This window comes from Aptenodytes forsteri, unplaced genomic scaffold (genome assembly GCF_000699145.1).
Source record: "Aptenodytes forsteri isolate BGI_AS27 unplaced genomic scaffold, ASM69914v1 Scaffold54, whole genome shotgun sequence".
Taxonomy (NCBI): domain Eukaryota; kingdom Metazoa; phylum Chordata; class Aves; order Sphenisciformes; family Spheniscidae; genus Aptenodytes; species Aptenodytes forsteri.
This window is the reverse complement of record NW_008796044.1, coordinates 1,477,575-1,500,151: the sequence shown is the minus strand read 5'-3', so window position 1 is coordinate 1,500,151 and position 22,577 is coordinate 1,477,575. Positions and strand designations below refer to the sequence as shown.

General features: G+C 35.4%; 2 protein-coding genes across 2 annotated transcripts in view; one reads left to right on the top strand and one right to left on the bottom strand.

Moving 5' to 3' along the window:
* Window positions 1-22,577, top strand: part of DOCK2 (dedicator of cytokinesis 2) — a 211,599-nt gene that overhangs the window by 87,860 nt on the left and 101,162 nt on the right. The gene's annotated exons all lie outside the window — the stretch shown is intronic.
* FAM196B (family with sequence similarity 196 member B) lies at window positions 2,569-11,765 on the bottom strand. Its single transcript, XM_019473826.1, has 3 exons — window positions 10,396-11,765; window positions 7,092-7,166; window positions 2,569-2,755 (listed from the first exon to the last, which is right to left on the bottom strand). Exons 1-3 carry the CDS (start codon window positions 11,763-11,765, stop codon window positions 2,569-2,571), a joined length of 1,632 nt encoding a protein of 543 aa, XP_019329371.1.

Genomic DNA, 22,577 nt, shown 5'->3' with positions numbered 1-22,577 from the left:
CTTTCTTAAACTAAGTAGAGTATTTCTGTTCTTGCATAGTTTTACTGACCCCAGGAATTGATTGGTGCTATGTGGTGAACCAAAATACTGTGGTTTGTTTAAATTGAATAATCTGGATCCTTTGAAAATATATTGAAGGCATCATATTCATTATGGATGCAAAACCAAAATCAGACAGCTTAAAATGTGCTTTTTTGTGCTTATTAACAAAAAGAAAGGCAGAAAGATTGCTTTCAGATAATAACAAATTATTGAAAATCGGTTCACTACAGGAAAAAAACTTACTGGTTTTGCTACTGTTACACCTGCTGGTATTGCTTATTATTATACCTTTACCACAGAGGATATTAATCTTAAAGTGTTATTTTAATACACAAGAAACATTCACACACTAATAAATGCTTCATTATATCAATTATAGAGACTAATGCAAAATGGGAATGCTGATGGCATACTAGCATAAGCAGTACATGTATTTAAGTGTAATATAATGACATGTTCTGATGTAGTAATTTAATTGTTACCTTTGTTATAGTCACAAATTATTATTGAAGAGCTTTTCTGTCTCACTAAAGGCATCCTTTTTGCTAGTAAAAATTTGTATAAGGCTTTTCTTCTGAAAAGCCTCTAAAATAATGATAATTTTGTGCCTGTCATTTCTGTACTCACTGAACTTAACATGAAAATGTTTTTTAAAACTGTCAGTCCTTTAGAATTTTGATAAATCAAGGCATGTCACATAGCATACTCTCTTCTAAATGAAGACTAATTTTATCAAAAAACTTAGTTCTTCCAGACAAAATTCTTCTGTGCAAAATTGTTTTTAATGTGTTTTCAAATGTGTAATTAAACCTAAGAATTCAAGGAACACAGAAGTATACAAAAAGTGTACAGACATTTTTAACTAACATTGCACAATTAATACAATATGATTTAGAAAAATAGGATCCAGGGGTGAATCTGTTGAATACCCTGGCACCATTTGAACTAATTAACCAGAATCACTTCTAAGAAAAGATCTGCAGTACATTCCACTAAACATAAAATACATTATTTGGGCTTTACAGTGTGCCCTTTAAACTTGCTTCGGAAAACCTTTTCCCATCTGCCCCCCCATATGAAAGGTGACCATGTTTTCATGAGCAAAATAGTAGTATCATCAACCCTAAATCAGGTTACATTGGCATACCCCGGGCTAGCTGGTAACTTGACTATTTTTGAAGGAAAGAAATAGCTGCATTGACATCTGATAAAATCTTTTCCGCATATGTGATTTTTTTGATATAATACAGATAAGTTCATTATTTTTTTTAATGATCAATTTTGTATCATGTATCGACTTACTTATATCTTAAGGCCAAAAAAACACATCTTGGGATATTTTGGCATAGCGATACAGGTCTTAAATGGACAAATTGGGCAAGTGGTTTAGCAAGACAGTAGCCAAAGTGGTTATTCCCCTCTGTTCAGCAATTGCATGATGACATCTGAGGCATTGTGTCCAGTTTTAGGTTTCCAGGTAGATGAAAGACATCAGCTTACTGGAGGGAGACCGCCAAGATGACTGTGGGCTGCAGCACATAACATGTGAAGAGAGGCAGTGAAAATTGGATTTGTTCAGTCTTTAAGAAGTGAAGGCTTAGGAGAGGTCTTATTACCTGTCCAATTCTTCTTGAAGGTGTATTTGGATAGAGCAAGAGGTAATGGACACAAGTTAGAACACAGGAAATTCAGATCAGATGTTAGGAAAAAAATTGGAACAGCTTGCCCCAAGGGGTTATGGATTCTTGTCTTTGCAGATACTCAACCCTCAAATTCACCTAATTGGACCTTGCTTGAGTAGGGGGTTAAGACTAGAATTACCAAGATACTCTCTTGTTTTATGATTCTATGATTCTTTTCAGAGAAGTCTATTAAATGGCTGAAACTTCTAAATGGTTGCTTTTTAAATTGAACCAATAAAAGGACAGAGTAAAACTTAACCTGAAATTCTGTCTTTGTTGTTAAATATTAGATGACAGAAAGAAAAATATTTCATTGGGGATGTGAAATAATTGTAATTGTCTCCTTCGAGGAGAGGTTTGTTTGAACGACGTAGATTCCCCTGAATTTGTTCTTGATTATGTGGTTTCTTTAAAGATCAATTAAGTTCTTTCCTTTTAGTCCATGTTGCTTATAAATAGAAAATGAAGACTCTGTGACACCCTTAGCTTTGTCTGCCATTGTTTTTTAAAGGAGATGTTTAAACCTTTGGAAAATTTTTGGAAAGTTGAAAAAGAAATGTCTTTAAAAAGCATATGAAAGTGTCCTTTGGAAAAATGAGAAAGCTTCCTTTTGAAAGAAAGTTTCTTTTTGAAAATAATATCTTAATGCGCCTTTATTCAGTGAGATGATTTGAATAAATTCAATTCTTATGATTTAAATAAATTAAATTCTTTTGATTTTTCAGATACTCTAATTAAACATTCTTTAGCTTTGTGATTTCGTAATAGCACATTTTCAGGTGTGTGCTCTCAAACCTCTTTCTGTTCTAGTGTCTTTTGAAGTGCAAAAGGATCCATAAGGAAGTCAAATCCACCAGAAGCATTTTCTTTTCACCTTTTTTGTTTTTCTTCTTAACTCCTTTTTCTCGGGAGCTGGATGATCAGATGGTAGCTTCTGAGGTGAAGCTGAAGCTGGATTTTGCTCTGCATGATCCAGCGTTTTCAAAATCTGATGAAATCTTCCTTCTTGTTGTCTGAAGTCATATTCTACACTATGGAAAAATGAAGAGATTTAAGCTAGTAAGTGAGAAATTCCCTCTTTAAAAAACATGTGGAAAGGATGCTTACCTCGTTAGAATAATTTGTCATTTTTCAATATTAGAGCCTGGTTAAAACACAAGGCTGTACAGGTTGCTGCTTTGAAAATAAGTTCATCTCTTAATCTTTTCTGATGGAAACCTTTTTCTTTATATGAGTTAAGAACTCCAGCATTGTGCCGAAAACAATGGGAAGGGAGGAAAAAATGAAAGTGTACTAGGATGACCTTTCAATGCATTTTATTCAATGGTCAGTTTTGATACTGCAACCTAACTCAGCCATATGCTTGGCATGAATTCAAAACTCTGACATGCTTAATCATGTTAAATGTGAATGTTTCCCGCTAGGATACCTGCTAGGACTAAAAATATACGGAATTAAGTAAATATGTAAGTCTTCGAGGTAAGTGGTATTAGTTAACAGGAAAGTAGAATAGAACAGTTGAACAGAAAGTAACTCATTTTCTCCATTGAAACCCATAATTGTTATTGATGTCAGATGAGAGCCAAGATGTTAATTAGACAAGAGCAGATATGTGCACAGAAATAAGTGTAAGGTTCAAAAGAATCAATGTGAACACTGATTAAGCAGTCTGGTGCAACCAGTACAGTTGAAAAACAAACAAAGAAGAAAAAAAATTAAAAGATGCAGTGCTGTATGGTTTTTCTTTATTTCAACCATCTTTTCTGGACAGGAGAGTGGGAGTTCTATCAGCTATGTCTGCTGTGGAGGTTTTGGCAGGCAGAGGGGAGAGCAGAAAGGAGCTGGTTGTATGTTTAATGCAAGCTCTTTGGGAGGAAAAAGGCATCATCAGAGGGATGTTGGGATGTTGCATTAAGGCCCTGAACCTGATTTGGGCACTGAGTAGAAGAAATCTGTAAAATTGCATATCTTTATCTGTAAAATATGTAAAAAATGCATATCTAGATGTAAAAAAAAAATCTAAAAAATACATATCTTTAAACACTATTAATTGTGAGTATTTGTATATATGTAGAAATCCATAAACATTGTTGAATAATATGTTAAAATTAACTAGAAGCTTGTTTCCCTTATAATTAAAATGTTTTGGGTTTTTTTAATGAAATAAAATAACGCAGCTGGCAAAAAGAAAGCAATAGGATTATTCTAGTTTAGAAGAACTGGAGAGGGATCTCTGGACAGGGAGCAATACGTAATAAATATAAAAGAAGTAGAAGTAAGTGACAAATTTGATCAGTGTCTCGTCAATTTTATCGGCTTATTGCGAAAACTGCAACTTAATACTTTTCATTTGTCACAGATCATGAGCGCTGGAGAATAAAATGTTTGGTTTATAGTATATGTAAAGATAGCATCTGCTCATGTTCCTTTTTTCTTCCCTTCTTCAAAGTTCCTAATTTAATGTTGGAGAGTTCATCTCTAGAGGCAAGAGGTCAATTCAGTCTTCATTTAATACTGTCCCTTATATGCTGAGATAACTGTTTTCAGTTGCTACTTGCTTTTGTTTATTACAGTACAAACATTTGTCTTACAGGTTCTAGACTGAAAGTCCCAAGTCATCTCACATAACCTTGCTGGGTAGTTAATAAAGCTAAACTTACAGCCAGTATATACCTGGTCACTGTTAGGCTGAAAAGCTCTTGATTCCACTGATTGGTAAAGTAATACACACTTGGGATTGATATGAGATTAGTATATTGTTTGACCAGGGACTGCTTAAAATGTGCATGATAAAGATGGTTCAGTGACAGTAACCCAACGTTCTGCTTGTACAGTGTTTGAATCACTGATGAGTTAGGTTCTTTAAGAGCAGGAAAACGGGGAGCAAGATGAAACACTTGATTCTGTAATTAATGGCAACAGTGATGCTACATTAGTGGAAAAAATACTTGCATGGATCTTTTAGGCTACATAAAACACAGGAAATGCATGGATTTGCCTAGAGCAAAAACTGATAACAATAACTTCTTTCAGAATGTTGTCTAATGAATATGTTATGAACTTCAAATATTAGTTACTCAGAATGCTTTTTTCATAACCATTTCTTGTGGAACACCTCTGTAAAGTGAAAAGTGTCATGCTTCCTTGCTGTCTCCTGTTTTGTCTCTCAAAACCAGAAACTCTTTAGAGGATCTGTGTTCTCTTGTATGTATTCTACTAATCATCGCACTGTAAGCCTTCAGGCACCATTATCATTATAAATTAACTAGTAAATCAAAAAGGCACATCAATGTTTTGTTACTTTCTCCGTTCTTTCCTTCAGATACTTGTGCTTGTTGCTCAGGGTACTTCCTGTATTGAAACTGTGTAAACTAAAAATGCAGGGTAAGCATCATAGTTTATTCTTCTGAAGAGAGAAGGCATCCTGTGGTAAAGGGTAGTTTGTACGTAAATTCTGGAGAGTGACCTCTGTTCCTGTATAGTCCAATAAAAATGCACAGAGATTGTTCAGAGACAATGACCAAGTAAAGGAAATCTGTTTTGTCCGGGATTTTCCTTTTTATACAGATTCAGTCTATGCTCTTGGATAAGTCATGCAACTTCCTGGAGTATCCAGTGGACTGTGGAGAAGACTAACAACTTTGTCTCAGAGAAGTTGTGGTGTTTAATTTGTGACGTGTCAATTACTTTGAGATTTCATTACCAGAGGTTTAAGACATCAGTACTCGGCTGAGTTATATGTTGAACAATAGGTTCCAATGCTGTGTCCAACCTGACTTTACCTAACAAGCTTATTAAGCTCTTTAATAAATTTGGCTTATGTAGAAAATGCGGCGTGAAAAACACTTCCATGTGGATATAGTCTATTCATTATATCCATAAAAAAATTTAAAGTCATAGTGCTTACAAACTGGCAAAGCTAATGGTCTGCCATATTCTTTGAAATAAAGGAAAAGTTGTCAACCTAAAAGAGAAATTCTCTTACCCTTTATTTTTGTACATGTAAACATGTTTAAATATCTAAAACCTCTGGAGTACTAATACATACGAATATCTTTGAAGGGATAAAAAATTTCTAGATGTCTCAAGTCAACTTCTCAATTTTGCAGCGTAACGTCTAACTTCAATACCTGATCTTCACAATATGTGACTGGCAAGTTCATTTTCCACTGAGCTTTTTTAAAAAAAGTAAACTTTAAACCAGTACAGCACATCAGAAACGTGACATGTATAGCAAGGAAAACAAGCATGCGATTTAAGTAATTGGCTTATCAGCTGCAAAGTCCTTTAAGTAAAGTGTCCCTCACAAAAAAGGAATGCAAAAAGGCAGGATTAAAATACCAGTATTATAATTTCTCCACCACCTTTGGTTTGAATACATATTCTCTACCTCTCCAAATGAGGCATTATCATATGTATGTAAATTTTGACCATGCATTTTTCTTCCTCTTCATTCTCTTAAGTGTGCAGTGTATGGCAGTACTGGAAAGGATCTAAAATGGCGAAGTGTGAACTCCAGCTCTGATTATGCTGCATTTGTGCAATATGTTACTTAATATTCTGTGAAGAGCGCAATGAATCTTATATAATCAAATAGCTGAAGATGTGCGTTTTCTGCCTCATAACTGAGGTTGCAGAGATTAGATAATGTGTTTATAAGTTGGTGGTAACCCTATAAAATCCCTTGCTGAGTGGACAACCTACGTATGCAGTATAACCAAGACTTTGTACCTGCTAGCTTTTTGGTTAATGGCTGGCAAGCTGAAGACTCTTACAGTGCGTTTGTATAGACATAGCATTTGAAACATGTACAGCTTCCGGAACACAGTACTACCAAGTTTTTTGGTCATAAGAGTTTAACATAAACTGCAGTTTAAATTTGGAGTTACTTACACTCAAATTGCATTTACTGAAGTGAGAAATGTGGGAGTTTTGTTTTTGTTTTGCACATAAACATGAAGTGTAGCTATAGCTTACTGGCATTTGGAGAATTCAGTGTTTATCTTTTCCAAGATCTAAATTTATTACAGAAATCCTAGCTTTAAAAATGTAACACACAAAGGCAATTTCATCATCAGAAATGGCATCAAAGGTTTTCAAAGCATGCTAGTAATAATAATGCTGTGAAACATTAGTGGGAAATTTCTATTTGAATTCTCAGAAGTATAGTACTTCTTCAGATAACACCAATATTAATTGCTTTCTACTTGGGAAAACAAACAAACCACCCCACAATACCACTTGGTCTTTTGTTTAAAAACTGGATTAATAATAATTCAGACTTTTTATAGCTGTGAGCAGAACATTGTATTGTACATCTGTGAGAGAGATACAGACAATAGAAAATAGTGTGAAGGAGTGAAGTACCTGTAAATGATACATGCGGTGTTCTGACAGGTGCTGCAGTTGTTGAGGTCTTGACCAGTGTGATAGAAGTTACGCCTGTAATAGACAGTAGTTCATATAATGTGTATTTATAGAAACATTAACAGATCTCCGAATCTTTCATGAATGAAAGTAATTCTGTTCACCACTTCTGTTATCCTTACTAAAAGTTCTAGTGTCAAATTCTAAATTAGAAGGTTGCTTTAAAAAACCCAAACCCTATGTTGATTTATGTTTTCGTAATGCATCTTTCCCACCTCATGCTGTTAAGATTCTGGTTGTTGGTTCTTGCATGAATACTTGTTACGAAAACACTTAGACATGCGACTACTTCTTATAAACACATATTAAAGTGTGTATTTGAATATCCATGCTTTTGGTGAATCAATCTGATCTCTACTCTTATGCTTTTCATTCTTTTCCCTGTTCATGTTTCCTCACTTGAGTATAAACAAGTCAGATTTTTACTGCTGATAGTATACAAATTTGTATATGGAGTGTTGAGAAAACAAGAAAAGTGACTTTCATACTTAACACCAACTAGAGGTGAATTATTTTTGTGCTGGAGATCTGCATTAGAAACAGTTTGAGGTTGGTGGCTCGTTACATCTGAAGGATGCATAACACACGTATTTAACAAGTTTTATTTGAATTCGGAGAGTTCAGTTGGTACCAAATAATTTTCTGATTGCTTTTGGAATTAAAGTGGAGGTTCTTCACATGCATTGTTGTGCTACCTCCACAAGTACTTGGAATGTTCAGTTTTACTGCTAGATGATTCTAGCAAGATGGATTGAAGCTTGTCATTGAATTTCAGTGTGAAACTTAAAGATATTTGGCAAAATTTTTTGTTTTTGACCACGTGGTAACTGAACAGAAATGGACTATAAATATTGCTGAATAATCTGACTGTGCTTCACTGCAAGTTACTCTTTGTAATGGTCAGCTTTGCAAACAGAATTGAAACTTGTCCACTCTATCATACATAACTACATGCAGGGGAGAAGGTGTGGGTATTTTTTCCTGTAATTTCCTAAAGAACCATAGTCGGTTGGTAGTTGTATGAAATACACTGTAGACAAGTGATTGCTTAAGCTCGACACATATTTGGATTCCTATAGGCTATTACAAAGTTGGTGCTAGAAAATTGTATGGGCTTTTCAGATAGAGAAAAATGACTAAGAACAACCCTCTGAGAGAGAATAGTTGGAGCTGAATTATATAGGAAAAATGTTACCTGGAATAAAAATTTATGCAGGCACAGTGGAAACTAACAGAAGTATTTTCATGCTAACAGCCAGATGGACATTACTGGTTAGTGTTTCCAGATAAAAAAGGTGGTCTGTACAGCGTAAAATTACATGTTAACTTTCTTTATTTTAATTTTTTAAATGAGTGTAGATTCATATTTGGGGTGTGAGTTGGAGAATTATTCATCAGAAATGCAAGAAGGTAATTTCAATTCCCAGATAAAATACTTTGAGAAAGAAGGAATTCTTCAAAATAGACTTATTTTTCTTCAGAAGTTGTAAGAAACTTGGGGTGTATAAAATTGTGACTTCAGTTAGTTATATCCTGACAGTTTTTGCACAGCCACACAAACCTTTTCTGTCCACATGGGAACAAGTGCAAAGACCTGGTTCTGAGTCACTTAAGTCAGTGTCGTGTTCTGTGCTATTTCTGTGCAATTGAACCTACACGAAAGTCTGAATGCAGCCTTCTTTTTGTGATGTTTGCAGAGTTTGTGGAAATGTGGAAGATTATCAGATTTATTCCTTAATTGTAGTCAGTAAATACTATTGATAAATATGATCTAATTTTAAAATTAAGGATGCAGTTTTATGCACAAACCAGTGGTGCATAAATGATTATTCTAGATGCCTAAGCTAGCTGTGCTAAGTGTAGAAGTAAATGGGTGATAACATAGACTTGATGTTGGTTTATCTTTAAAAAATAAAGTAAAATGGAACCTTTATTCTCATGATACTTTGAAAGATTTATTTGTGGGTTTTTTGAAGACAAAAATTATGTGATGGATATACTACATTATCATAAAACAGAACTTTAAAATGTATCCTAGATGCACTTACTGTAAGTAGGAGCTGCTGTTAATGGAAAGCATTATTAGGATATTCTAAAACCTGTTTTGAGCTAGGTTGTCCAATCTTTAGACATTGCATTTATAGTATTAATTATAGTATTATATATTATATTACATAGATAGTAGTAGTAGTATTTATAATGCATAAATGAGTTGCATAAATAAGTTATATAAATAATGCTTGCAGCCTTGGCTAATAGTCACTATGTGAGCATACTAAAAATAAATACAGGTCATGCATTCTTATGATAGTGCAGAAATCTGAGATTCCGAAGTGAGTTCTTGCTAACAATCTTCACGTGCTCTATGTTCATAGTTTTAATCGCTTTTAAGCACCTACCTCCACCTCCTGTGAAATCTTCCTGACATACTGAAGCTCTTGAAGTTTACCTGGCATTGTGCCTTTTCCTATTCTTAAGGCATTCCCTTTAAGCAGCTATGTTGTTTGTGGTGTCGTGAAATGTAACCAGCAGTGTGGTCCCCAAATGTCTGCAGATGCTATGCTTTAGCCACTAATACTTTTGCTTGCTTATGAAGGCAGTAATAATTTATTGAACAGAAGCACAATTTTGCTGATATAAGGTGTTTCAGCAATAGGACTGCTTTGGCACTAAATGCATATCTGGCCTCGCTAGTAAGAGATAGTTGGCTTGCCATAGGTTTCTATTATACTACATTAGTACATTAGACTGTTGGGTTTTGTTGTTCTGCTGCATACAGATTTTAGCTAGATAGAGACTGCCAACTCTCAGGTGTCAGTGGCTTTGTATCTGACACCATAAATCTAAATAAAAAAGGGAGTTAATAAACTATGTTTCACACTGGGTTGAGTAAAGGCAGTGTCAGCTAAAGCCAAACTATAAAGAGACTTGCTTCTCTGCAGAGGCCCAAAATCCAGTAAAAAGGCATACGATACTGTTTTTGCAAACTCAAAAAATAAATAAAAAAGGGAGTTTATAAACTATGTTTCACACTGGGTTGAGTAAAGTGTCAGCTAAAGCAAAACTATAAAGAGACTTGCTTCTCTGCAGAGGCCCAAAATCCAGTAAAAAGGCATACGATCTGTTTTTGCCAAACTCATCTTTAAAGATCGCAGGAAAGATTTTTTTCAGTAGCAAAGGTTAAAAGAATGCTAATATCTACTTTACACTTCTGATGAATTACTAATATAAAAATGCACCATACCCTTCACTGAGGGCTCTGGATTTTTCCAGGTCTTGGATTACATTCAAAAGGACTTTAATCTTCTCCTGGTTCAACTGCAAGGATTCCTCTACAGACTGCAGCCTGCCTTGTAGGGCACAGAGTTCGCCATGTGCCAAATGAATTTGATTTATTTCGCTAATCTCTTTGTTGGTTTGTGGTTTTATTTCATTCCTTGGCAGGTAAGACTTTATGTGAAATCCTTCTAAACAGCTGTTACACTGGGAAACATCTGACTGGGTAGAATTTTTCTTGATTTCAGTGTTAAATGACAAAATAGATCTTGACACATTACTGCTGCTCGGTGACGTCATTGTGTGATCATCATTTGTTAGTGTCACACAGCCGGAATCTCCTGCCTGTTGATAGTCTCTGAGGAAACAAGGAGATGAACTGTGATTTGATGGAGGTGATAATGGAGTAGTTTTCTTACTGCTTGCATCTTTGCTGGCTACAAGAGACTCAGAATCACTTTTATCTGCTTCACAAGAGTCAGAATGAGGATTACATTCACTGCAGTTAGTAGAATTGCTTAGGCAAGGGTATGCCTTTTCAGAATTAGGTGACAGCGTGCCGTTTTCATTATTTTCATTGCTATTTATGACAGTAGAACAATGCAGTGAATTACTTAAATTCATGGTTGTGTCTGGTGCATCCATGGAAACATTGCTGTCTTGTGGAAAACTCACATGTATGTATTCAGGCACCTGTGTAGAAACAGTTGTCTTCTCTGATACTGAGAAATCATCTGAGTGGATAGGTCTGTTGCTTTGTGCTTTTGATGGTCTTTGACTTAACTGACCATCCACCTCGCTAGTCTTAAATCCATCTTCCAAATGATTAGTTATTCTTAAGTAACAGAGATCTGAAGACATAATGTCTTGTTCAGAAAGATTGCCATTTACTTGGATAGAATTTGCAGGCTCAGTTGGCATTTCTGTTAATGATTTGCTTACTGTCAGCTTTTTCTTTTTAAAACCCGGGAAGTGTTTCCTGAGGCTAGGAGATGTTTGTATGGCAATATTCCGAAGCCCCTTCTCAGCCCTTGGAAAAGATGGAGATTGATGTAGCAAAAAACTGTGATCCCTAAATATTTCTGTTTTTCCAGTGGTGAATGCTATATCTTGGGCAGGATTAGTGTCCAGTTCTGTCCTTATGTTCACACCATCATCCTTGAATCGAACTTGCTGAGATTTGGTCCTGCGGTGGTGTGGCTGTCTCATAAAATCAGCTGAATCCAGACTGTTCCTTTTCAATAGCACTGGGCGCATTTTCATGTTTTGCTGGGCCATTGAATCGCAATTTAAAGTCTGTAAGTAACGTGTTTCTTTGCGACCCATTTCATTTGTCATTTGAACTGTATATTAAGATTGTTCCTAAGATGCAAATGAATACCCTACTCCTGAAGAAGCTAAGCTTTTCATTCTTGGTTTTGTTATGTATACTTTTAACTGACATGCTCTCTTTAGAGATGCTCTTTCAAATTTAATTGCTGATTAAACCGAACACTAAGATAAAGAAATTAAATATCAAATTTAAGGAAAGATTTTTTGTAGCTAGGGAATGCAGAAATCCTCGTGTTCTGAAGCTAACATGATCTTTGTATTACAAAATTGCAACAGGCCGTTATGCTTACAGTTAACTAATTTAAAGGTAAGGTTGAGTCTATGGCTTTCCTGATGGCTCTTATTTGACGGTCAGCTCTCCATTAGTGATCCAGCTTTTTTATGATGGACCAGTCACATATGTTTTATTTGCATGTTGTCTAAACAACAAGCATAATAACTTTTGGGGGCATTTTCATTTCTGAGGCATAGTTTTACTGATGGAATATATCCATTAATACCAAACTGAATTGCTTTCTTTAGAGAGAGTTTTTCTTCTTCAGCCATCTTTTTAATGTTGCAAATGAAACTAATCTTCCCAAACAGTTAAGCAAAATGTAACCACTTCTGACCAGGCAAAAATACAGCATCCGGTGGGTTTCAGTGAGAGAAGTTACTGATGTGTAGTTGTTACTTCAGTTCATGCAAATACAAGGCCAATCATATCCAAGGGACTGTTTCATTTGGGGAAGTTCTGTAAATACATTGGCATCAGAAGAGTGGTCCAGACCGAGTAACCAGCAGATGCAGAATAACAGGAAATGTTTCCTGGAAGTAAAAAGACAACAGTTGTAGGTGAACAAACTGCCAAACACCGTAATTTTCTTCTGCTGTCTCCTAACAACTTTTCATCTCCAATGGTTTTGTAACTTTGACAGTGAAATACTTGTATAGAAACTGAAAAATGTTTTATAATTTTGAAGTGCCAAAAGTTTTCTTCGTATGAAATACAAAACACCAAAAATGGATATAAAATGTTCAGAGCAGTAGTTTTCTCTGTGATCAGTACTCATGTGCAGGCCTGAGTCTGGTCCCAAATATGGATCTTAAAACTTAAATCTTCAGATTTGAAAATGGCTATTAAGTCTTGTTATGGATGAAATATCAAAAAACCTCAACAATACAAATGTGAGTTCTTAATTTAGAGGCAAGTTGAGATTCGAACAAAACAGATTATTTTTTTTTATTTTTTTAGAGTTGCTCATTTCAGAGTGTTCAGATTTGAGTACAACTCTTGGTCAAGGAAAAATAAATTTATTTTAAAATGTGATTAATGCAAATAAAATCTTTTCTGGGAAGATGGAATCTCTTTGCTGTGCAGTATCAATTATTTGGGAATCAAGACTGAAACTGGCTGCACATACGTGTAAAGTGTTCTACTCAGTTTGCATGCAGGAGACTGGCCTCTAAAGCTGTGGTTTGTCATGTTTGTCCACAGCTCATCATGAAAAAACAGACATTAAACATTTTGAGTGACCACTAAAACTTGTATTTCTGAAAAAGTTAGGATAATAATATAGTCATAATGACCATGTATTACATTAGGAAGGCCGGAGGAAAGTAAGAGAACATATTTTATGATGGAGCCAGCTGTTATCAAAATTTTACTTTTAGTCTTTTTCAAGTGTAATATAACTACTAATCTTTTTTGTACCCCAAAAAATAAAGCTTTGACAGCTGGCACTTCAATTATGAGAATGTTTGCCACAGAGACATTTTATTCATAGATTAAGGTGTTTTGAGCATTGGCCACTTTCAAGTTCTCTGTATTGATTCTATAAAACCAGTATTATTAGCAAAATTTGAAGTGCTAATGAATTGTCACTCCAAATGCAGATTATGGATGCATCCCCTGCATTGAGTACCAGGATGGGTCGTTTATAAGTTTGTGCTCAAGTGTACACATGGATGATTCCTTTAAGCTAGGCAGTCATACCTAGGCTGTTTAATGGTACATTTTACTGATTGAAGGGTCGTGCAGTGTATTGTGTCCTCTTTCCTGGAATATGAACCCATGTGTTACGATGTATTGACCGGTGGCACAACAGGGTATGGGAAAGACATGTAACAGTGCATTGCTAAAGAACATATGATGTATTAGAGCTGCAGTAACAAAATATAAAGGCAGTAAAAGTGAAAACTAAGTCTTGCACTTCACCCATGTGAGTAGACAGCTTCAAATATGACTAGCAATCACATAGGCCAAGGCTAATCTTGTTGCTTCAATATTTTTATGTCAAAATATAAGTTACTTTGATAGAATTTTGTTGGCAGCTTTCTATTACAAATTTAGATTCATTATGGCTTCCTGAGATAGGACATATAGGTGGGTGCATGCCGTATATAGTTTGTTCAAATTATGTGCATTTAACTTCTATGCATTTTAGCCAGGGCTTCTCACTCCGGGTTTCTGCAGTGTTAAGGATGGTTTTGCTGATTCTTACCCAAATAATATGTGTGATAGACTTCCTCAAAAATGTGAGTTCTCCTACCCAAATAATTCCAGAATAGTTTGAGCCAAAATTCGGTATATGCAATGAATAGTGCTGGACTAGTAGCAGATTTTAAATCCTGAATTTCAAAACTCACTCATGAGATGTACCTGTATGTAAAATATCTTTCCTGTATTTTAATAAGTTATGCTAAATCTGAAACCAGCTGCTAGAATAGAATAGGGATAAGAGGAGAAATTTATGCAAAATGTGGGAAATACTCTATGGGATTTTTAATAATCCAACGTAGTTTGCTTTTAGGATTACAGTGATTTTTAAGACTGGGGCTAAATTCCCAGCATAGTGTTAATTTACTATTAATCCTGTTCCCTGTTAATTCACTGTTGGTTTCATTAGCCTTACTACTTCCATTATCTTAGTGTACCTTTTATTTAAGCATTGCACGAACTTTACTATATTTAATTTACAAGAATTGTTGAGATGGGTGCAGTGGGAAAGATCTTGTTACAGAATATAGCAAACTGTTATGTAGCCTCATGTAACATGTAGGCAATGTAATATAATTTAAGGAAAGTAATTATGTGATATTATTCTATTAAGTTTTAGAAGAAAATGAGTGTTGGATCACTGCAGAGAGAAATGTTGCGTAAGATATTGAGAAAACAAATATGTCCATTAATACCAAATTGTACTTCCATGATATGCTAGCATTGAGTTGCTTAAATCACTGTACTGCTTGTTCACTGGAAACAAGTATACACAATAAACAAGTCAAACAGTTTCTGCAAGTAAAGTTCCAGTGCCAAGTTCTGAATTCTCATATCGTCCACTAATTACTGGAGGCTTTTTATAGTTTTGTTTGAGAACTTATCCAAATATTGCAGTAGCATTCTCCACTTCCTGTCACAGCTGCTGTGCTCTAGGCAGATGGACTACTTTAAAAGTTACACTTGCCCAATTAAATTCAGAAAGAAGCTTTAGAAATCTAATCCGTTGTGTTTTAAATACAAGTAAAAAGCCCTTAAGCGTTTTAGGGGAGCTCTCTACTTTGGCTATAGAGGCATGTGAGCTAGATTCTTGCGTTCTTAATTTGCAAATTGGTATTTTAATTCTCTGTGATTTTTAGCTACCTTGGCATCCACTAGTCTGGGGTTCATATGAATTGTTGTAATTAAATTTTTGATGCTGTTATTTATATTAAATCAAGCTGAAATAAAAAATATGTAGATAGGAATGCTCAAATATTTGGATTGAAAACCCAAACTAGTGAATTTCAATGAGTTACAGGTGTCTGTGTTTAGATTAACAAATCAGTGTGACTTTGCCAATTACTAAATTTAAATAACATTTTCCCTGGCCCAGGATATAATTCCTCATTCTTTTCTGGCACAGCAATTTACAGGTCTCGTTTTGCTCGTTATTTCACACTGAATGAAGTATGAAAAATTCTAAGGATCTATCTTACAGAAATGCTTTCAATGTATTAATTTATGTCACTCATAACAAAAAGCATATGTCAGTTTTAAATTTATGTCTTGTAATAATAATAACAGTTTTGGTAGGAGAAATTTACTGGGAGTTAATGTCTGCCAGGGTTCCATGACCTCCCATCCAGCTATCCAGCCTCTTCCTCCCCATCCCTTCCCTGGGCAGCTGCGCATCAGTCCTGAGGAAATGCCTTGTGCCTTGGTTGTTTTGCTTAATTAGCACTGTGGGTTTGTTCCAAACTCTTCATTCACTGGTTGTTGAAGCAAGTGGCCTATTAGGTCCTTGAAAGTTAATGTTATTTTTAAATGGTGCACATTTCATGCTCCTCTTTTCAATGTTTTGCGTATGTGAATCTGACTGATAGATACTGTTGCGTTTTTTCTTTTATGCTTGGCTTATACTGTTAAAGCAAATCTTGATTTTTAAAATCTCTACATGCTTTGCGCACACACTTCTTAATGGCAATAATTACTCTCCAGTGTAAATTTATTTTAGCTCCAGTGTAATTGTATTCCAACGTGTAATAAGTGAATTGCCTGCAAAAGACTAAGGTGCAAAACCTGCCACCTCAAACAGCAATGGAACTGGTTTTCCAACCTCAAGATTGTGTTTTTGAGATGTTTTTGAAATGCACACACAGTTTAGTTAGCCAGCCAGGCAGAGGAAATTTGATACAGTTATATATCAAATATAAGTTATATGTATTTATAATTATTCTTCCATCTTTCCTGCCTTTGCCTTCCTGATTTCTTGAAGAGTGTCAAACACATTTTTTGGTTCATATTTCAGTTTAATGACTGAAGCTGTGGGTAGAGGAGTGCAGCTGGGAAGGATAAGTGGAGATTATGGGAAACTGCATGAAGCGAAAAAGCATGTAGCAAAGGGCAGTAGAGATTTTGGAAGAGTGCAGATGTGTGAGTGTGGTGGTTCTGGGGGTTTTCTGCAGTTTATGGAAAAAGTTAAATATTTGACATGGTTTTCAAACTCATTCAGTTGCAGTTTGACACCTTAATTTTCCATTTTACTAGTTTGCTCCAAAAAAGTAGTGTTTTTCCTTGTAGTGAAAGTGTGACTGACATTTGTAGTATTTTGCTTTTCTTTTATGCATGTGTTAAAACTAGTATTTTTTGAAAAACAAGTTTGGACAGACCCTCTTCAATAAATAAGTAAAGTCACTAGGCTAAAAGCATTTTGTGAGGGCTTTCAACAGGAAGATAAGTGTAACTTACCTTGTTGTACTTTTGAGCATCAACACTTTAAACTTCCTGATTCACTCTAAATTTTTGCTGCTTCCAGATGGTCTATCTACCAAAGTTTAAACAGCAGATGAATTCAAGCATTATAGGTACAATGATAGCTGACAGAGCTGTAATAACTGTAAGATAATATATTTGGACTGAGTAGTTTTTCTGTCATGTCTGATTTGTGTTTTATCCCATATAATATAGTGTTTCTATCATATGCAGCTAGATGGACACTTTCATTTTAAAGAATCATCTTGATTTATTTAATTATGATTTGTGTTTGATAATAAGCTGTTTCCTAGGTGGGAGAATCATGATCCTCAGTTTCTAAGAAATTTGTGTGACAGTCACTTTCTCTTCACGTTGCAAATCTCTCTGATATTCCTAAACTATTGGCAGGACAAGAGGCTGCATGTGTTGCGGCCGTTCTGAACTGCGTGCTTGTTAATGGCTGGATGACAGACTAAACAGTGCAGAGGACTCATTCCATATGCAGGTTCGCCCCTGCCTTTCAAAAAGAAAGATCAATGTCTGAAATGAAATTTTTCTTATTAACAAGTATGAATTCATGCTTTAAGTGCATTGGTTTGGATGTTAGTTGTCTTCATGTTTGTTTTCTGTCTCTGTCAGGAACTTCGACAATAGATGTTGGCCAAGCTGTTTAATTTAACCATATCTCTACTTTTTATAAAACTCGTGTTGGCTTTTTTCCTCAAAATAATGAGAGATGTTAAGGATAAGTTTAGATATGCTTCTGAAATCCCTGCAGACTAAAGTGAAACATACATCACCAGATAGCATGAAGAGCTAGAGATGGATTTAAACCCTCTGGAATTGGATGATGCTAAAAATTCTCTCCTTTCCTCTTTTCCTGCCCTTTTGTCACAATAATACAACCTTAGCTGAACTGCATTGAGTTCCCCTCATCCCCAAGCCTAAATGTGAACAACAGTTTGAGGTTGACTGTCTTTGTTCTCCCTCCATCCGCAGACCTGAGTCAAGTTCAGATGCTTTGCCTTCTTTCTTCTTTTCAGTGCAGCGCAAGTTTTAAAACATGCATGTTGGCAAAAATATGATGAGACAGATTGCTACATATTTTTCTTTTGAGATGTAAAACTTACATCTGGGATGAAAAATATCCAACGTGGTAGCAATCTTTAAAATCAAAAAGTATAAGGTAGTTTAATAATTTAGTGGTTCTGCAACTGTCAAAATTCTTAATGTTGTTATCCAAATTTTTCTTTGTTCAGTATTCCCTCAAAGGTAACCTCTAAAGCAACAATCACAGTAAGTATTCTAGGATGGATTATAATGAACATCTTACATTTTTATAACCTAAGAATTGTCAATGGAGTTTACAGTCCTATTTTCTGCAAACTTCTAAGTTCAATAAGGCCAGAAAGGAATCACAGTCTGGTGGACTGCAGAATGGTTTTTAATAATTTCACCTTTAATTTAAGGTAACCTTCATGTTTATAGCAGGTTCTTGTATAGTAGCATCAGGTTATTGGGGGATTTTGACAGTCTGGAGTAGAATGATAATAGAATAATAGAATATCATTGTATAAGCAACTTGTAGCATTCTCTTGATGTGAGCAGCTTTAAAGATAGAATAAATAAGGCTCATACTTCATTGAAAACTTCCTACCCTTTTGCATCATGAAAACATTCCTACGTTCTTCTCATCCTAAAATGCCTATTGAGTATTTTTGAAACTTTATTCATTTTCACTAGTGAATTAATCTGTGATAGATTTTTTTTAAATGCAGTTTGTAACCTTATCAGTACATACTGCTAGGTTAATGTTTTGGGGAAAAATAAAAGTTGTAATTGAAGTTTTCACGTTATGAGGGGAAAAAAAGATCAAATTGCTTCTGAATAGGTTTTTCTTGTGCATATTTTCATGCATTGTCTCAGGTTGCAGGGTGTTTTTTAATGTTATTGTAGACTTATTTTGGGTTGGAGCTGGATTTGGATATTTGCCGGGTTAAGTTAGAATAACATCTCACCTATTCTTGCTATCTAAACCATTCCATATCCAGTTACATGTTTTTACAGCATCTGTAAAATGCACACACATCATTTCATGAGCGTCCTGACAACTCCCTAGGCTTCCGTAGTCTGAACTAGCAATGGAACATTTCCATACTATGGAGTTGGTAAATTGCTGCTGTTGGTTTCACCACAAATCTATAGGTCTGGAGTTGGTGCCATGTCTGCATTTGAAAAAGGTGGCATTTCATTCTAATGTTCAATCAACAGCTGTAGCTGTAATATGGACATTGCAATTAGGTGCTAGCTTTCATCTGGCACTTTCACCAATTAGTTTCATAGTATTACAGTTTCCAGATTGGAGGTAACTGAAATGATTAATGTTTGTGGCAGTCCTTTAAGAGTCTAAGTCAGTCTTAAAAGTACCCCCACGAAGTGCTGAACTGCACATGAGAAATGAAGTTGTGAACTTTGATCATCATCATATGTAATGACTGGATCTTGGGCCCAGACCACCGAATATCTCTTCAGATAGATGTTATTAGCCACTGGGGTACATAGCATGCTGTTCAGGTCAGTGTAACAAGTCTGTTGGAAAGCTTTACTCCAGAATTTGCTGGGATGGTACTATTAGTTTCTGTCATATCTGAGAACATTGCTACTGGTTGTCAAAAGGGTTTGTGCCAAAGTACAGACAAAACCATATGCCACTTTGCAGTTACCTGATGAACCAGTTATATTCTTTAGGACACAAACATAATTAGCTGTTGAATTATTTTAATAGTCGTTAATAGTAACAAACTCAACTTTGGCACCCAAATTTTTATTGGAGTCTGCAAAGGACTGTCTTGAAAATTCCATAGATGTCTCGTTTCTTTTCTCTTTCAAGATTTCCTTTATTATTTTATTCATTATGATATTACTGAAGTACAGCTATTTCTATGATGTGCTTTGGTTTGTTTCTTGGATTTAACTAGTACAATTGACTTGTGTAGTACTTCAGGCTTAATTTTGAAATGGCAAAATTCTGAAATGGCAAGGTTTTAATGTTCAGACGACTTATATCTTTCTGACAGCTTAGTCAGACACTCTAAACTATATCGCTTTTGCCTTGCCTTTTGATCATACAATATAAGTAGTATCTACTGAACAGAGACAGTCACCAGCTTTATGCACTAATGTTAACATGAAACACCAGAGTCTAATTATTTTCCAATCACGACTTTTCTTCAACTTGCAAATGTCCAAAAGTTGTTGAGGATGTCAGAGACTCAAATGAGACTCAAGTTCTTCCTTTTATGAAGCCAACATTCAGAGGCAGCACATGGCTATCACAGGTATTTGGTGCTAGCAAAAAACATAGAGCAAGGGCAGTCTGTCATGCAGTGAGTGGCTTGGTATGCAAATCTTGATGATTTCACAAAATTTTCTTCCAGAATCTCATTGGTACTGAAACAAAAAGGTTTTCTCTTTTGAAAAAACCCTTTAAGAGTAGAAGGAAGAAGTTTTAGCAAACAGATTTTAGATAGTCTTCTTGCAGAAGGAAATGGATGCAAATGTACTGAAAGTTACAGATGAACTGCAAGAAGCCTTGCAGTAATATTACAGCCAAGAATCTGAATATTTTCAGATGAAGACAAATGAAAGATGCAGAGCCTATAAAGTAAAAACAATCCCCCAAAAGTGCAAATTTGCAGCTTATTGTGATACACAGGAAAAAGCTGGCAGAGAAAAGGAAAGATGAAGCTGCTGAGAGATTTTTAAATGGCCTCTGTGTACGGGGGCCAATCATTGATCACAACAAGGAGTCTTACTGCTTTGGGTCCCACAGAATAAAGCAAAAAGCTATTTATGAAGGTAAATGTGTTTATTATAAGAGATGGAATAATTTGTGTAGCATAGTTTGGTATCTGGAGTTTTCTCCAGTGCGCAGGTTGTCTTGTGTAGCATTCTTCTATTACTTATTCTCGTTGGCCAGTACACAGAATATCCTGTTCCGGTTGTGTGCGCTGCCACAGAAGAGTTCTGTGTATGTTCCTGTACGTGCTCAAATGTTCCCTACTGCGGTGGTTTTAGTAATGCAGAATGAACCTTGCTTGGGCACCTAAGAAACAAGGATCTAAGAAGGCAGCATGAACTTTTTTACAAATCCTGCTAGCAGGTTTTGTGAACCACCTCAAGGTGGGATCAAGGTGAATGGAGAGGAAGATCTAACACAGATAAGTAATATAGGGTAGGATGTAAGCTTCTGGCTTCAGAAAGGGAAGATTTCGGTGATGGAAGAGATTATAGGATTTAATCCCTGAGTAATATTACAGCAAGATTTGAAAATTACTTCAGGTTGGTGAGACTGGATAGAGAAGATGCTGCGATATTTACTGCAGCAGAAAAATGGACTTAGCTAAGCAAGTTTTAGGAATGAAAATTGAGTGTGGTTTGGCTATACTTTGATTGAGATGATGCAATGCCATTCTGCATGAAGTGCTGAAGATGCACTGAAAGATAAAATCATGATGATCTTATTTCTGAATATAATTTTCAGAACTATGGTACTTGAAATTCCTTTTTTCTACTCTTAATAAAAATAAAAGTTCAACTGTCTCCTTTGAAGAGATGACACATTCCATTGGCTGTTTCAGAACAAAAGACTTCGTGGATTAGAAAATGTTTCTATCTCAATATTTCTTTTGGAGCATATATTGGAAATTGTTAATACAAGGTTTAGTGTCAGGAGATATGATACAAAACATACCTTTCTCTTAAGTGAATAAATTCAGTAACATATATATATATATAGTACACAAGTTGGTTTTTGGGTTTGGTTTTTTTTTCAGTGTTAGTTTGCAAAGACAAGTGTACTTAAAACTGAGAAATTTCTCTTGAAGAAATGCTTGAGTGCCTACAGGGAGATGGAAGTTATGCAATGTGGCAGGTTGGTGAGCTGGAAAGTATCCAGATAGCTGGTTCATAACATAAAATTTCAGTGCTGTTTCTCGTATAAATCTGGTATTCTACTATTTTCTCGGTAGTTGAAAAAATACTGGGAAGTACTTGATGTTTGTGTAAAAGTATGCAGATGTATTACACCTTAGATTACAGTAAATTTATATCCAGGCTTTATAAAATGTTAACATATCTATATCTACATGTAGATACAGTTACATAGGTAGCCTGTGCATAGACAGATATGCATATCTGTGTGTGTATGAGAGAGAGCATGCTGCTTTGCGGGCCTTTGCAGTTTGAATACAGATGTATTTGTTCATGAAACTTACCTTTTGAACCTTCTCTTTGGTTGTCTAGTTACAACAACTATGCCTGTTGTAACAGCCAAACAATATTTTTCATGAGTAGCAAACTTAAAAGCTTCATTTACATGTTCCTGTGGTGACAGTTTGCCACTCCCCACCACCTTTCTTCTGTGTGTCTTTGTCGAGAAGACTGCTATAGGAAATGTATGCCAAGTATTTAATATGTAGGGTTTGGCACCTTTGTTCTGCTGTCCCCTACCTTACCTGACACTTTTGAGCTCTGGCTATTCTTCAGATGTCAGCTGCTCATATATTAACAAGAGATTCTTCTCCATATATGGGGGGGGGGAA

Bases quoted from the DNA above. Each gene is read 5' to 3' on its own strand.
- FAM196B (XM_019473826.1), bottom strand. From the start codon at position 11,765: ATGACAAATGAAATGGGTCGCAAAGAAACACGTTACTTACAGACTTTA. The intron at 7,167-10,395 runs GTATGGTGCATT...TGTCTATTACAG, and splicing joins TCCAGAGCCCTCAGTGAAGG to GCGTAACTTCTATCACACTG. The intron at 2,756-7,091 runs GTACTTCACTCC...ATTTTTCCATAG, and splicing joins ACCGCATGTATCATTTACAG to TGTAGAATATGACTTCAGAC.